The 12,692-nt window shown below is 38.7% G+C and overlaps 1 protein-coding gene across 1 annotated transcript in view; it reads right to left on the bottom strand.

Moving 5' to 3' along the window:
* Nucleotides 1–12,692, bottom strand: part of LAMA2 (laminin subunit alpha 2) — a 377,975-nt gene that overhangs the window by 120,881 nt on the left and 244,402 nt on the right. Inside the window, exons 32-34 of the mRNA XM_030558337.1 lie at nt 12,199–12,323; nt 7,616–7,702; nt 6,270–6,325 (exon numbers count right to left, since the gene is read on the bottom strand). Of these exons, the coding sequence (XP_030414197.1) occupies nt 6,270–6,325; nt 7,616–7,702; nt 12,199–12,323 (268 nt within the window). The remainder of the gene's footprint in view (nt 1–6,269; nt 6,326–7,615; nt 7,703–12,198; nt 12,324–12,692) is intronic.

The raw sequence follows: 12,692 nt of genomic DNA, 5'->3' as shown, positions 1-12,692 counted from the left end.
ACTCCTGAGGTGATAGATGCTGATACTTTTTTGTAAAAGTGAATGCTCCAGAGCAAGGCAAACCCAGTATCTGGGAGCACAATTTTGTTCTTAGTACTACAAAAACCTCAAGTCTAATATACCACTCTCCCTACGTGTGCAGAAAACCCATTCACATCAGTGTAAGTTCTGCATGACAAAAGAGAGCAAAATATTATGGCTGAAATTGGCATTGTATAACTGAACCCAGAATTTTGTCTTAAATATTATCATCATCAACCAAGTGCCAACACATCATATTACACAGTTATTTCCCAGTTTAAGTATAAGGGAAATCCATGGAATCTCTGATATCACTATATGGCAACCTCTGATAATTATTGATTTTTTTAATGTTGACTACTATCTACTCCTCTTTCTGCAATCCCAGGCACTGCCAGTAAAGAGAGTGGGAGGGTGAACCTGGAATCAATCCCAAGTGTTTTTCTTGATTGTGCAGAGCACTCACTAAACTAATCAATCTTATATAATCTCTACCCCTTTTTCATTACAGAAAAAGAAGTAAAATCTTGGTTTCATTTAATGTATTTGGACTTCTCCCATTAACCTCATTGGAGGTAGGATTTCACCTGTGATCTCTATGTCTCCAAATTTTGGGAAAACTCAGACCCAGATCTGGGTCAAAATTTAATGGCTCAGGTTCATTTCTATTCTCCACTGTTCATAATCCCCCATTTGTTGCAGATGGCTGAGACTCAGTAGCTAGCAAGATTTAAACATGCAGAAGCTGGTGCAGTGGTTCTCAAACTTTTTGCTTTCATAACCCCATTTTCAGACTTATTGCTTTGTGCCACCCCAGAAAGCATGCAGGATGGTATTTTGCTCTACAAAATGCTGTCCTCTGCACAGCGTGACTTCACATGAGCCATACATGTGAAGACGCCACACGGAGTCTGCCATTTTGTAAAGAAAAAAAGCATCCTCCTCACACAGGATTGCAATTCCAGCTGCTGACGATGCTACACCATTGCTGGGGAATTTGGGATTTGCTGGGCTGATGGCAGGACATTTACCCAAATTTTCTCTCTCCAGTAGTAGAGTGCAGATTTGTTGTCTACATGGCGTAGCGCAATGTCCATCTCTTTTCACAGGGTTACATTAAATAAACAAAATTCTATATAATTAAATACCTTTTCCAGCTTCTCCATTTGTCATACATTTTTTCCCTTTCATTTTTCATCCTTTCATTTAAGTTCTTGTTTGCACATTAGTACCATGTTGGCAGCATATATTTGAGGATAAGGATTTGTTGTTTAAATATTGCTGCAGATCTCAAAATATTGTGACTAAACTTTTACAGATGAGTCTGATTTGTACATATAATTGATCCCCTGAAAAGTGCTTAATAAGTGAATTATTATTTTATTATTTTTATGGGTATTACAGCAAAGCCTAGAAGCTCTTATCAGGATTGGGGCCAATCAGGATTGTGCTAGCCACTGTGCAAACACACAAAGTCTTAGCTCCTGTCCAGATGAGTTTACAGTCTAAAGCCCTAATTCTCCAATGACTCACTCATGATTTTATGCATTCTGGGCAGTCCAGTTGAAGTCTCTAGAACTACTCACAGAGCGTAAAGTTAAGCATGTCTAAGTCTTTGCAGGATCAGGATCTTATTTAAGATAAGATACAACAGACTATAGACTTAGTCCAAATCTGATTGAAATGAATGGAAATATTTTCATTGACTTCAGTAGGCTTTGGCTCAAGCCATATTGGAGGAGAAAGGGAGTGGGAGGACAAGCGTGAGAACTTTAGGAACTCCGAGTTACATATTGTGGCCATGTGCACAATTTTAAGTTTTTATGCCCAAAACCAACTAATGCAGGTGAAAGGGCAGAGAGCTGCAAAAAGACAACACCCATACACTGAGTTACTCATGGGCATAAAGGATTGCGACCATCCCTTTTTAACTCCAACAGAGAAGTACATATTTCTGAAATACAGTGGTCACTGTCAAAAGGTCAGCTTTTACACCCCCATACCCAAGATACCATAACTAATGTCTATTACAAGTAGGATATTGTGTTGCTTGTATCTCTGACACCGGGCTGTGGTAGCTGTCAGTCAATGGTGACATTTTATAGTGGTGAAAAATGCATAGATATTTTTATTATTTAACATCATAGGGGTGCCTAAGCAGAGTAAATTATTACAAATGAAAACTAATATATGTGAGCAATTAGAGAAAATCTGGGGGGAAATTTTTCATATTTAAAATTAAACAATTTGTTCCCAGCATCATTAAAAATAAGCTCTGTTGCTAATTTTCTAATTGGTTATGAAGGCTACTGTTTGTTTGAACAAAAAGGGGACAATAAGACATTAGAACTGGACTACCTGAGAACACAAATTTCAAAGATCATGTATATTAATTAGTATGGAGGCCTCCTCAGCATGACACTGAGCATACAAACTCTTCACTCCCAGGAATTATTGAAAATCTGATGGTTTCAGCTGGAACCAATCAATTGGGGGCAATGATATTAGTGCCAAAATTACTCATTTAAAAATAAAAAAATAGCTTAGAATGAATTCAGAAGCATATTTTGACTATTGAACTTCTCAGAAGAAATTTATTTTTGGATATAATTTTTCTCATCATTGCTCTACCTGCTCATCAGACTGGACCTAACATTGTTTTGCTCTGGAAGTGTAATAAGGAGCTTTATTCCATGTGTCTATGCTATCCACATGTAATTATCTTTCTGTTATTGTGTGACTGTAAACAAATTCTTCCCTTTGTACAGCAATTGTATGTTTTTAAAAAATCCCCTTTTTTCCATTCTGCCTGTGGCTCTCTAAAATATAATTATTACAAAACAACACAGACAAAAATGCCAGCTACTAAGCAACAAAAATGATGTTATGAAATAGTTGCTAGACAAGATGACACTATATTGTAAATAAATAAATTTTATGTTCAGTCAAAAATATGATTATTTAAATACAAATGCACACCTCTCTGTTGTCTGTTTTTTGCCTAGTCACTTTAAATTGTTCCACCATTAAGATGTTTAGTTTAGCTTCCAAAAAATTAATTAGTAGAAATCATTTGGTGTTAATGATCCAAAATCAATGGACAAATATTAAATATGATAGACCAAAGTGTTAATAGTTTAACAGGACTATGCTTTAAATGTATATTACTTTTATGTGTGTGTATGTATATTTGCATTAAGCTAAACCATTTTTAAACCATCTAATAACTTAGGATTTTAAATCACAATTATCACCAATGCACCAATATTTAAAATGAAATTATTGAAGGGAAGAAAAATATCCAGGTGAATACTCATATATCGTTTGTTTGAAATACTGAATGTATATAATATTCCTTATGGGGCATTAATTTGCTCTATTTTAGTCACTATTAGTTACTTAATCAATATTATTATGGTTTTATGACAGTTGAAAGTGGTTAGCCATAAGAGTTTTATTGCATTTTCTGAAAAAAAAATGTTTTATACACGCAAGCTGAAGGATAACAACATAAAGGGGCCAAATCCTCAGCTGCACCAGACCTAAACTTGGTACAGCTGTGGACTTGGGGAGGAGGACAAAGCCTCAGAGCTTCTCTAAATGATGCCTCTCTGCAATGGCTCATGGTGGGCCCTTTGACAGCTGGTGATCAGTGGAGATCAGCAATGTATCACCAATACTTCTTGTGTCTGTTATGCCCCTAGAATGCCCTCGATGGGCTAGGAGGGAGAAGCATAGAGCTGGCTACATTGTTTCTAGGCTACCTGGGGTTTCCACTATGGTTGGGGAATAGGCAACCTGCCACTGGAGCAGGCAGACCTGTGGAAATGGGGAGTAGAGTGATATCTGATTTATATTATTCAATACTAATCTCCTCTGATGCACAACTAGGAATAATGAGGGTCACATATTCAAACATATTAGAGAAAATACCTCTATTTTTACATTTGCAGGTTGGCACTTCTACATGCAATTTTGAGCTTTGTGTGTGCAAATGTTAAAACCCATTTGCACATGCAAACTCAGTTCTAATGTTGTTTTGTATATATGCAAGTCATTTGCATACACACAAAAAAACAAGCTGAATTGAGGCTGCTCTGACAATTTTGCCTATATTACTAATAAGTAACACAATAACCACAGACTTATTTTTCCTTAGTATTGTATGAATACAGTGTATTGTATTTTACAAATTATCATTGACTTAACTGGGAGTTTTGGATGTTCAGCACATCTGAAAATTAGGCTTCTGCTGTTTAGGGACCTACCTATGGCTTTAGATGGCTTACTTTAAATGCCACACTGGAAAATGCGGTCAATGTTTTATAGGTAAGTAGCTGTATACAGCATGGCTTGATGGTCCATTGCCCTGTACCTTGTGCTGTCATTGACAACACTGAAGAGAGGGTGTAGAACACTGCCATTGTGATTTGGTAGCATTTTACATGCACTTTACTCTCACATTACATCGATGTAAATGAAAAGACAAGGTGCAGGACAACAGAGAACCAAGCCTTATAACATTGGGGTATATTGGGTCTGTCTATCATTCTCTCTAATATATGAAGATATTAACAGACTTATACAGAGAGTGTAGTGTCCTTTTTCAGCACTTACTGAAGTTTCCCACCTAGCTCTCTGTTCACTGACAAGACAATGTTGGCCCTTGTGCAGTGGGAGTACTACTTTCAACAGAGCCAGCACTGTATGCACACTTATAAATCTCATCCTGCCAGATTCTGAGCACTTCCTGAGAGATGCTGAAAGCCCAAATGACTGCAATGTTCTGCACCTGACAGCATCAGACCCGTTATGCCTAGTATACTTAAAACAGGACTCCACTATTTGAAAGACATACTTAGCTCTTGATGGATAGGAGCTGTTACATTATTCCATGTCAATTTTAGGCTATTTTGCATTGTTTGTGTTGGACGGTTACAATTTGTCCTGATTACATATTAGCTGGTTTAATGGTAATGATTAAATGAGTACTCCAGGATTTTACCCAACATGGAAATAAATCTGAGTTTTATGGTGCCTATCTGCTCTGGTGTTACATGAGCCTCACATGAAAAGATAATCACAAAATGAAAAAAGCTTCAATTAAAATTCAATAATAAGATAAAATTCAGATAAAACATTAAAACCAGTTCATTGTGCCCTGCCAATATATTCAAGTATGTACAGAATAAAAATCTTATATACCAGGGCTTATTGGATCCCTATCTGTATTCTGTTTTAAATGGAACAATGATGTGAAGGCCTGGAGGGGGAAAATAATCACAATTAAATTAGTTCCTATTCATTTTCTTTTTTAAAGAAAATGCCTTATGTCAGTTCATGACTGACTAAGTGTCCAAGAATATGTTCTGCAACCTGATTTTTACGTGCGTTTGATAATACATAAGGAATTATCATAGAAAAATGAAACTCTGAGCTCAGAACAAACATAATATCCAATTTCATGGAAACCAAATTCCAAAAAATAATAAAAGAGAAGACAATGTAACACATAAAAACTGAAAGCAAGGGCAAAAAGTATGAGTTTTGTATAATGTAACTCAATGGTGTTTTGGGCTGGATTGGCTATTCATTTTATCTTTTAAACAAAAGACATTCTTTGTTCCTGAATAGATTGTACTCTGACTTCTTCTATCTTCTCGATTTCAACAGGAGGTTGTGAACCAGCATGTCCAAGGCTTTCTATAAGCCTTGATGAATAGTTTTCAGAGTCTATGTATGATTCATGGCAAAAAGCAGTGGAGCTGATGATTAAACATTTAGGAGCATACTAAAATATTCAATAAACCCAGATCTTTAATCTGTCACAGTAGCATCCCCAACCTTTGGCAAAACTGCAAACTTTGAAACTGACTAAAAGAAGTCCTTCAGAGCCTTGTTGTGGATTTTCAATTATGCTATTAAACTGTACTGAAGATTTTCCGAGCAGCTTGAGGCTAGGGAAATGAGAAGTGTGGTGGATATTTTCAGAAAAACAAACCAAAACAGCTACAGAATCGACTGGTACCACAGCAAGATTCAGCTCTGGAGATGCAACACAAACCATCATGAACACCCCCTAACCCCCAAGGTAATGTCAGTATACGTACAAATGCACTCCATGCCATCACGCACATGCTGGTGCTTGCAGCCTGCACAAGTCCACCCTGTGGATTCAGGTTTGCAGGTGCACTGTCCGGTGACAGCGTCACAGGGGATAGGCAGTGAACCGTACGGATCACACTCACATTCTTGGCAGGACCCTCCTGGAGTTCTTGGGTCACCGGAGAAGCCAGGGGAACATCTAGACATTATAAATATGAACACAGATTTGGCCTCTTAAGAATGCATAATGTATTATATTTATCTTGACCGCAGTTGCCAAGACTACACCTAGTTGAGTGCCCAAAAGCACAGGTTTTGAGTTTCGGAGTTTTTTTTGGCACTCTATGAACAAATATATATTTATGTAAGGAAAAAATTTGCATACTGCCTGACCAACTAATTATAGACACAATTCTGTAATCAATATGTGGGTTTCAATCAGGGCAGCAGGGTTGGGCAAAAGTGGTGCCAAGGTCTAATGCTCTGTGAAAATTTTGCAGATACTCAAGCCCCATCAAAGGTAAAACTCTACAACAGACTGACTTGAAATCTCCCTCCATGATCTACCTTTTACCAAGAGACTTCCAAATTCTCCCCAAGAGACCACCTGGCTGTTGTGTTTAAAAGTGAAATTTGTACTAATAATCTCCTGCTAACTGTGATCATCTTATTCATACTGTGTTATGCAGCCATTTGTTGTTATGGGTAGAACAACTGCAGTCTCTCTGGTTATTAATAAATCTAACTGTAAATTTCTTCTTTGTGGTCAAGGTCAAGAAGGCTTCACTAACAGCGAAAAAGGGAATTTTAGAATGAGATCAGGACAATTTATATATATATTACATAATTTTAGATAAATATATCATTTTCTTTAGATCTTGGAGTACAATGAAAAAGAACATGGAGTTAAAAAAGACTAAGCCAGGGGTAGGCAACCTATGGCACATGTGCCAAAGGCGGCACGCGAGTTGATTTTCAGTGGCATTCACACTGCCTGGGTCTTGGCCACCAGTCTGGGAGGCTCTGCATTTTAATTTAATTTTAAATGAAGCTTCTTAAACATTTTAAAAACTTTATTTAACTTTACATACAACAATAGTTTAGTTATATATTATAGACTTATAGAAAGAGACCTTCTAAAAACGTTAAAATGTATTACTAGCATATGAAACCTTAAATTAGAGTGAATAAATGAAGACTTGGCACACCACTTCTGAAAGGTTGCTGACCCCTGAACTAAGCCAATAGAATTTTAGCATTAATAATAATGAGTTTATCCACTGTCAATTTACAATAGAAATTGAAAAACTACTTGATAAATCCAGGTTTTAAACCATACATAGAAGAGGAAATAACTTATCAAAATAAGCATATTTAGAAGATGCTGAGTTGTTTACTGACATTCATTGAAAGGCATTATGCCTCTTTCTATATTGTTCCCTTTCTATCTAATTCTCTCTCTCTATCTCAGACCACACAATTACCATACCTTTCACAGTACTGGCCTTCATATCCAGGTGGGCAAGCGGTACACCGGTAATCACTGAGACCTTCCGCAACACAAGAAGGGCTAAAGCTAAACCAGGGGGGAAAAAAGAATAAAAAGTCATTTCTACTGTACTCCATTTATATGCCATCTCACTCTAAGCAGCTGTACAAGGCCAGTAATAGAGTCTGCTCTTCAATGTTAATATCAGGAATTTCTTGCCCACTATGTACCTACTATGTGCATCTAGTGGAGAGATACTCATCAGTGATAATAATTCTTCTATAAGTCCCTAGCTGTGATGTGAATGGTGTCAAAGGGTGAGCAGCGAAGGGAAAAATTCTGCTATTTTTCCAGCAACAGTAAATTTTCCCACCTCAGCCACACTTTGCTGATTTCCATGTCCTCTGATCCTTGTTTTGTAATGTAGTGCCTAGTGGTGTGTATGGGTGCCTCTGCTCTCTAATGGATAGAATCAGAGCTGCTGAAGTGTTACTTCTTCTTCTTCTGATTATTATTTATTATTATTATTACCATAATGCCTAGGATTTCAAGTTGTGGACCAGGACACCACTGTGCTAGGTGCTGTACAAACAGAACAAAAAGATGCTCCGTCTTCTGGCAAACCACAGCCACTAGGAACTGCAGGCAGCCATGCCTGTGGATGGTCAATATAATCACACTGGTTTAAATTACTTAGGTAATTTTTTTAAACTACAATACAATGGCTGGAGAATGGGAGCGAGGAGCATTAGAGGAAATCCCCAAATCCCAAATAGTAATGTAGCTAGGTTTGACCCTTAATTTCTAGTTATTAGTCAAGTAATATATGCAGCCATATGCTCAGTGTTACATCACAGGCAACTGAAGAGCAAGGGAGGGCTGGGGAATCAAACTCACAATTTACATTGGTTACTGACCATCACCAGACAGGTCAGTAGCAAACTGTTCATGGATCATACTTATTCAGTCCAAAAATTTAAATGAGTTCTAATCACTAAAGCACCATAAGCATTTATAAGGCCATACTGTCCCTTTATACCACTCTGGCAATGTGAAGGAGACTTAAAACTTTTACCTCTGTTTTATACTTCTGGGGGAATTCACTAAGAACAATGGCAACAACTGACCAAGTGGGCAGGCTGCTACATTCTGCTCTGCTGAAGGGGACAGAGCCTGCACCATGCCTACCTCCTCAGAAACACCCCAAAGACCTGTCCCTCCAAGCCGAGCATGCCAGAATTGTGAGTAAGAGGGTCAGAATGTCTCTCTCACACGTATGACTGCCCAGTCCCCCTCCCTTCCCAGCAGTGATTTATTTCTCTACTAGCTGCTCCGGGAACCTGAAACAATCTGCCTGTGCTGCTGGGGAGGGATGGGTGAACACTCTTCCAGCTTCCCTTTTCTTCCCCATCAGAAGTCATTTTTCTGTGGAGAAACAAATAAATCTGTGGAGGACATGAATTCTGCACACGTGCAGTGATGCAGAATTCCCCCAGGAGTAGCCAGCAGCCTAACTATTGTCAAGTTTTTAGTAGGCATCATGGCAAAGGAAAGTTTGAAGGAGGGTTTTGAAGGCGTATAAGGAGGTAGCTTTGAGACTGTTTACAGGGACTGCCTCCCAAGCATGAGTGGCAGCAAGGGAGAAAGCACAAAGGTGCTTGTTTGAAAATTTAAATAGCGGGTAATGGAGACTGACGTCATGAGCTGATTTGGAGGTGGGGGTTGACATCTTGCTAACGGGTGAGAGATGATAGGCAGCATGTGGAGAGGCCATGTAAGGCCTTAAGAGTGAAGATGAGTAGTTTAAGTTTGGTGTGACAGAGAAAAGGAGCCCATGGAGGGATGCAAAGAATAGAGTTGACATGGTCAAAGTGAATGGCTAGGAAAACTATCTTTGCAGGAACATTTTTGAATAGATATGAGCAGGACAAAACTATGTTTGTCAGAGAAAAGGATGTTGCAGTAATCAAGACATGAGATGAACAAGAGTTTTAGTTGTGTGCATGGATAGGAAAGGCCATTATCTTAGGGCTTGTCTTCATGGGTGATTGATGCCAAGGTTTCGGCCTAAGAGACAGACAGAATGGTGGTGCTGGGAGAAGGCCTTCGGAGGTGAGGGGTAGACTATGAGCTCTGTTTTAGCCATGTTGAGTTTGAGCTGACAGCTAGACATCCACAAGGAGATGTTAGAGAGAGGATGAGATTTCAGTTGAGACGGAAGGAGACAGGTCTGGAGTAGAGAGGTAGATCAGTGAGTTATCAGCAGAGAGGTGACAGCTGATTTTTTGTTTGCGGATGAGAATACCCAGAGGTATGGTATAGAGGGAGAACAGAAGGGGACCCAGGACAGAGCATGATGAGGCAGAACCTCTTGAAGACACTCTGAAGGAGCAATCAGAGAGGGAGGAGTAAAATCAGGATAGGACAGAGTAACAGAAGCCAAGGGAGGATATGATTTCAAGAGAAGCATGGTTGATGATGTCAAAGATGGCTAACAGACCAAGGAGCATGGGGATGGAATACTGGTTCTGAGCTTTGACTAGGAAGAGGTCATTAAAGACTTTGGCAAAATTGTTTGTGATGATCACACATTCTTGCCCTAATACTACCCTAATGAAAGAATAATTTCTTTTAGCTCAAGCAGTGAATGTGTGTATTTTAGATGCAGAATGTAATGAGTTCTGTTCGCTATGCCATATGCATATGGTAAATTGGTGAGTATAGTGTGTACCGGTGAAATATGTGTATAGTAGCGTACTATTGGGATATTAGTAAGTCAGGATCCTGTACTCACAGTTTAAAAAAAAAAAGAGGGGTGGTGGTGGCTAAGCTAAGCATTAAAATGGTGCAGTGCTACAAAATGTATCCAAGTATTTGTGCAGGGAAATGCCAAACCAGATTAATGCTGAAAAAGCACTGAGGTGGTGGTGACCCAGAACTCCCCCATTTGGTATACTGCAGTCAGCATCCTTATAATGCATTAAATCAATAGTGCTTGAATGAGTAATAAAAATTACACTTTTGCATAAAATGTAAATAAATTGATCTACTACTCACAAACTCATTATCCAACACATTTTCAACTGCATAAAAATAGATCCACATACCCATAAGCAACTTACTCCCTCCAGTTTTTCAGCTCATCATATTTGAAGCTGAATGCTGATTGTGCAGAAGAACAAAAACATCTTTAAAAACTTAAAGCCTTAAACTTAGTTGTGTTCTTGTCAAACTTTAAAAATAATTAAATTCTATTTCTTCAAAAAATGTTCTCATGTCAATCTGTGTCATCCAATTACCAGCTCGTGTGTATTTCACCTATATGTCTGCAGTTTTATTATGGGGCTACAATAGAGTGGCTGAATCTGATTCCCCTGCACTAATATTATCTCAAAGAGCTTGTAGCAAGAAAGTGGAACAAATATAATCAGGCTGGCAGTTATCAAATCTAAGGTTGAACTAATCAATACAAAAAAACATTTTCTGTTATAAATAAGGCAAGTGGACCATGTCCCGGGGGGTTAAAGCTCTGCACTGCTACAGAAGAAACCTGGATTCAAGCTGCATTCAAGTCTTTCGTTGGCTGGGCTGATAAGACTTTGAATAGCTATGGAGGTTGCATAGCAATTTCCTGCGGAAAAGGGAACATCTTGAATCATCCTTAAGTAATAGCTTTGGTTGATCTAGACTCAGCACCTATAACTCTGAAAGAATTCTTGATGCCATTTGCTTCACATGAAAGATCAATGAAATCTTGGGTATTGAGGATGGAAATAGGAGCCATTCCTATCCAAAAAACCAAAACCATCCCCAAAATTATAAAATGATGAAGACAGAAGATGACATCTCAAAAAGGAAGTGTACTGACCAGAGTACTTATTAGCACATCCTAAAAGTCAATCAGTGAGAAAGAACACAGAATGTGGCTTTGGAGAAAGCTGTACGCCCTCAGCCTTTCAAAAGAAAGATCATGTGCCAGAAACCTCTTATAGAGGCAACAAAGAATGACTCCTGATGGCACCTAGGGCCTCCCATCACAATAACAAACAAATCTCAAGTATCATTTGTGGGAAACAAGGAGAGAGGGAGGTGGGAAGGTTCATTAGCATAAAGCAACCAATAAAGTGTATACTGCAATAACTGCATTGCGAATAAACTATTCTGTCCTTCACAAATTGCCTAAAACTCATGTAACATTAAATAAGGAATCAATAAATTGCACAGCAGAAAGAGAAAGGCACTGTAATACATTTATACCAACACAATATATGAGCAAAAGACTATTTACAATTCCCTCGTGGGTACACTGTACTTGAGCTCTACTCTAGCTTCACTTACGAGAAATCTTTTGTAACACACATTCATTATCTGTAGAGCATTGCATTTTGCACCCATTATTAATTTATTCATCACTAATTAGCAAGGGAGCAGTCCCTGACTCTTTCAGCAAGATCAATTAGCGAAAGTGGATTGGACACTTTTTAGCATGCACTTATACGGTGTACAGCTGACTAAGGACACTGAGTGAAACCGAGACAATGTTATTATTGGCTAGAAGAGGCAGCTTAATGCCACAGGCTTACTTGTTGCTGGGAATGGTCAGAGGACACGCGCAAGGATGGCAGTCCTGTGGAGATCCTCGGACATTCCCATAGAATCCAACTGCGCACCTCTCACAATGATCGCCAGCGGTGTTGTGCCTGCAGTTCTGTGAGAAAGGAGGGAGAAAGAAAGTAGACTGTATTTTGTTCCTAGCCCAAGGGAGTCAAACATTCTTAGACACAAGGGATCTTTTTCCCGGAATGAGTTCTTCATTATTGTCTCTGATGCAGTTCTCACTGGAGCTGCCTTCTTTGAGACTCTCCAGAAGACATGCTGTGGGTGTTACATACGGGTTTACATGGAGGAGGAATGGAGGCCTGCAATTAGCCACATGTATTCCTGCAGTTTCCCATCCTGTTCATCTATCTTTCCCTTTCTTTCTTTGCTCCAGCTGTCAAAGTTGGAGAAACAACTAACACTCCATCTTAATGTGTCACCAATGCAGGCACATTATTGTCTATCAGAATAGCATGTT

The sequence above is a fragment of the Gopherus evgoodei genome, chromosome 3 (genome assembly GCF_007399415.2).
Source record: "Gopherus evgoodei ecotype Sinaloan lineage chromosome 3, rGopEvg1_v1.p, whole genome shotgun sequence".
NCBI lineage: Eukaryota > Metazoa > Chordata > Testudines > Testudinidae > Gopherus > Gopherus evgoodei.
The sequence above is the reverse complement of the archived record's forward strand: the minus strand, read 5'-3'. Positions and strand labels throughout refer to the sequence as shown.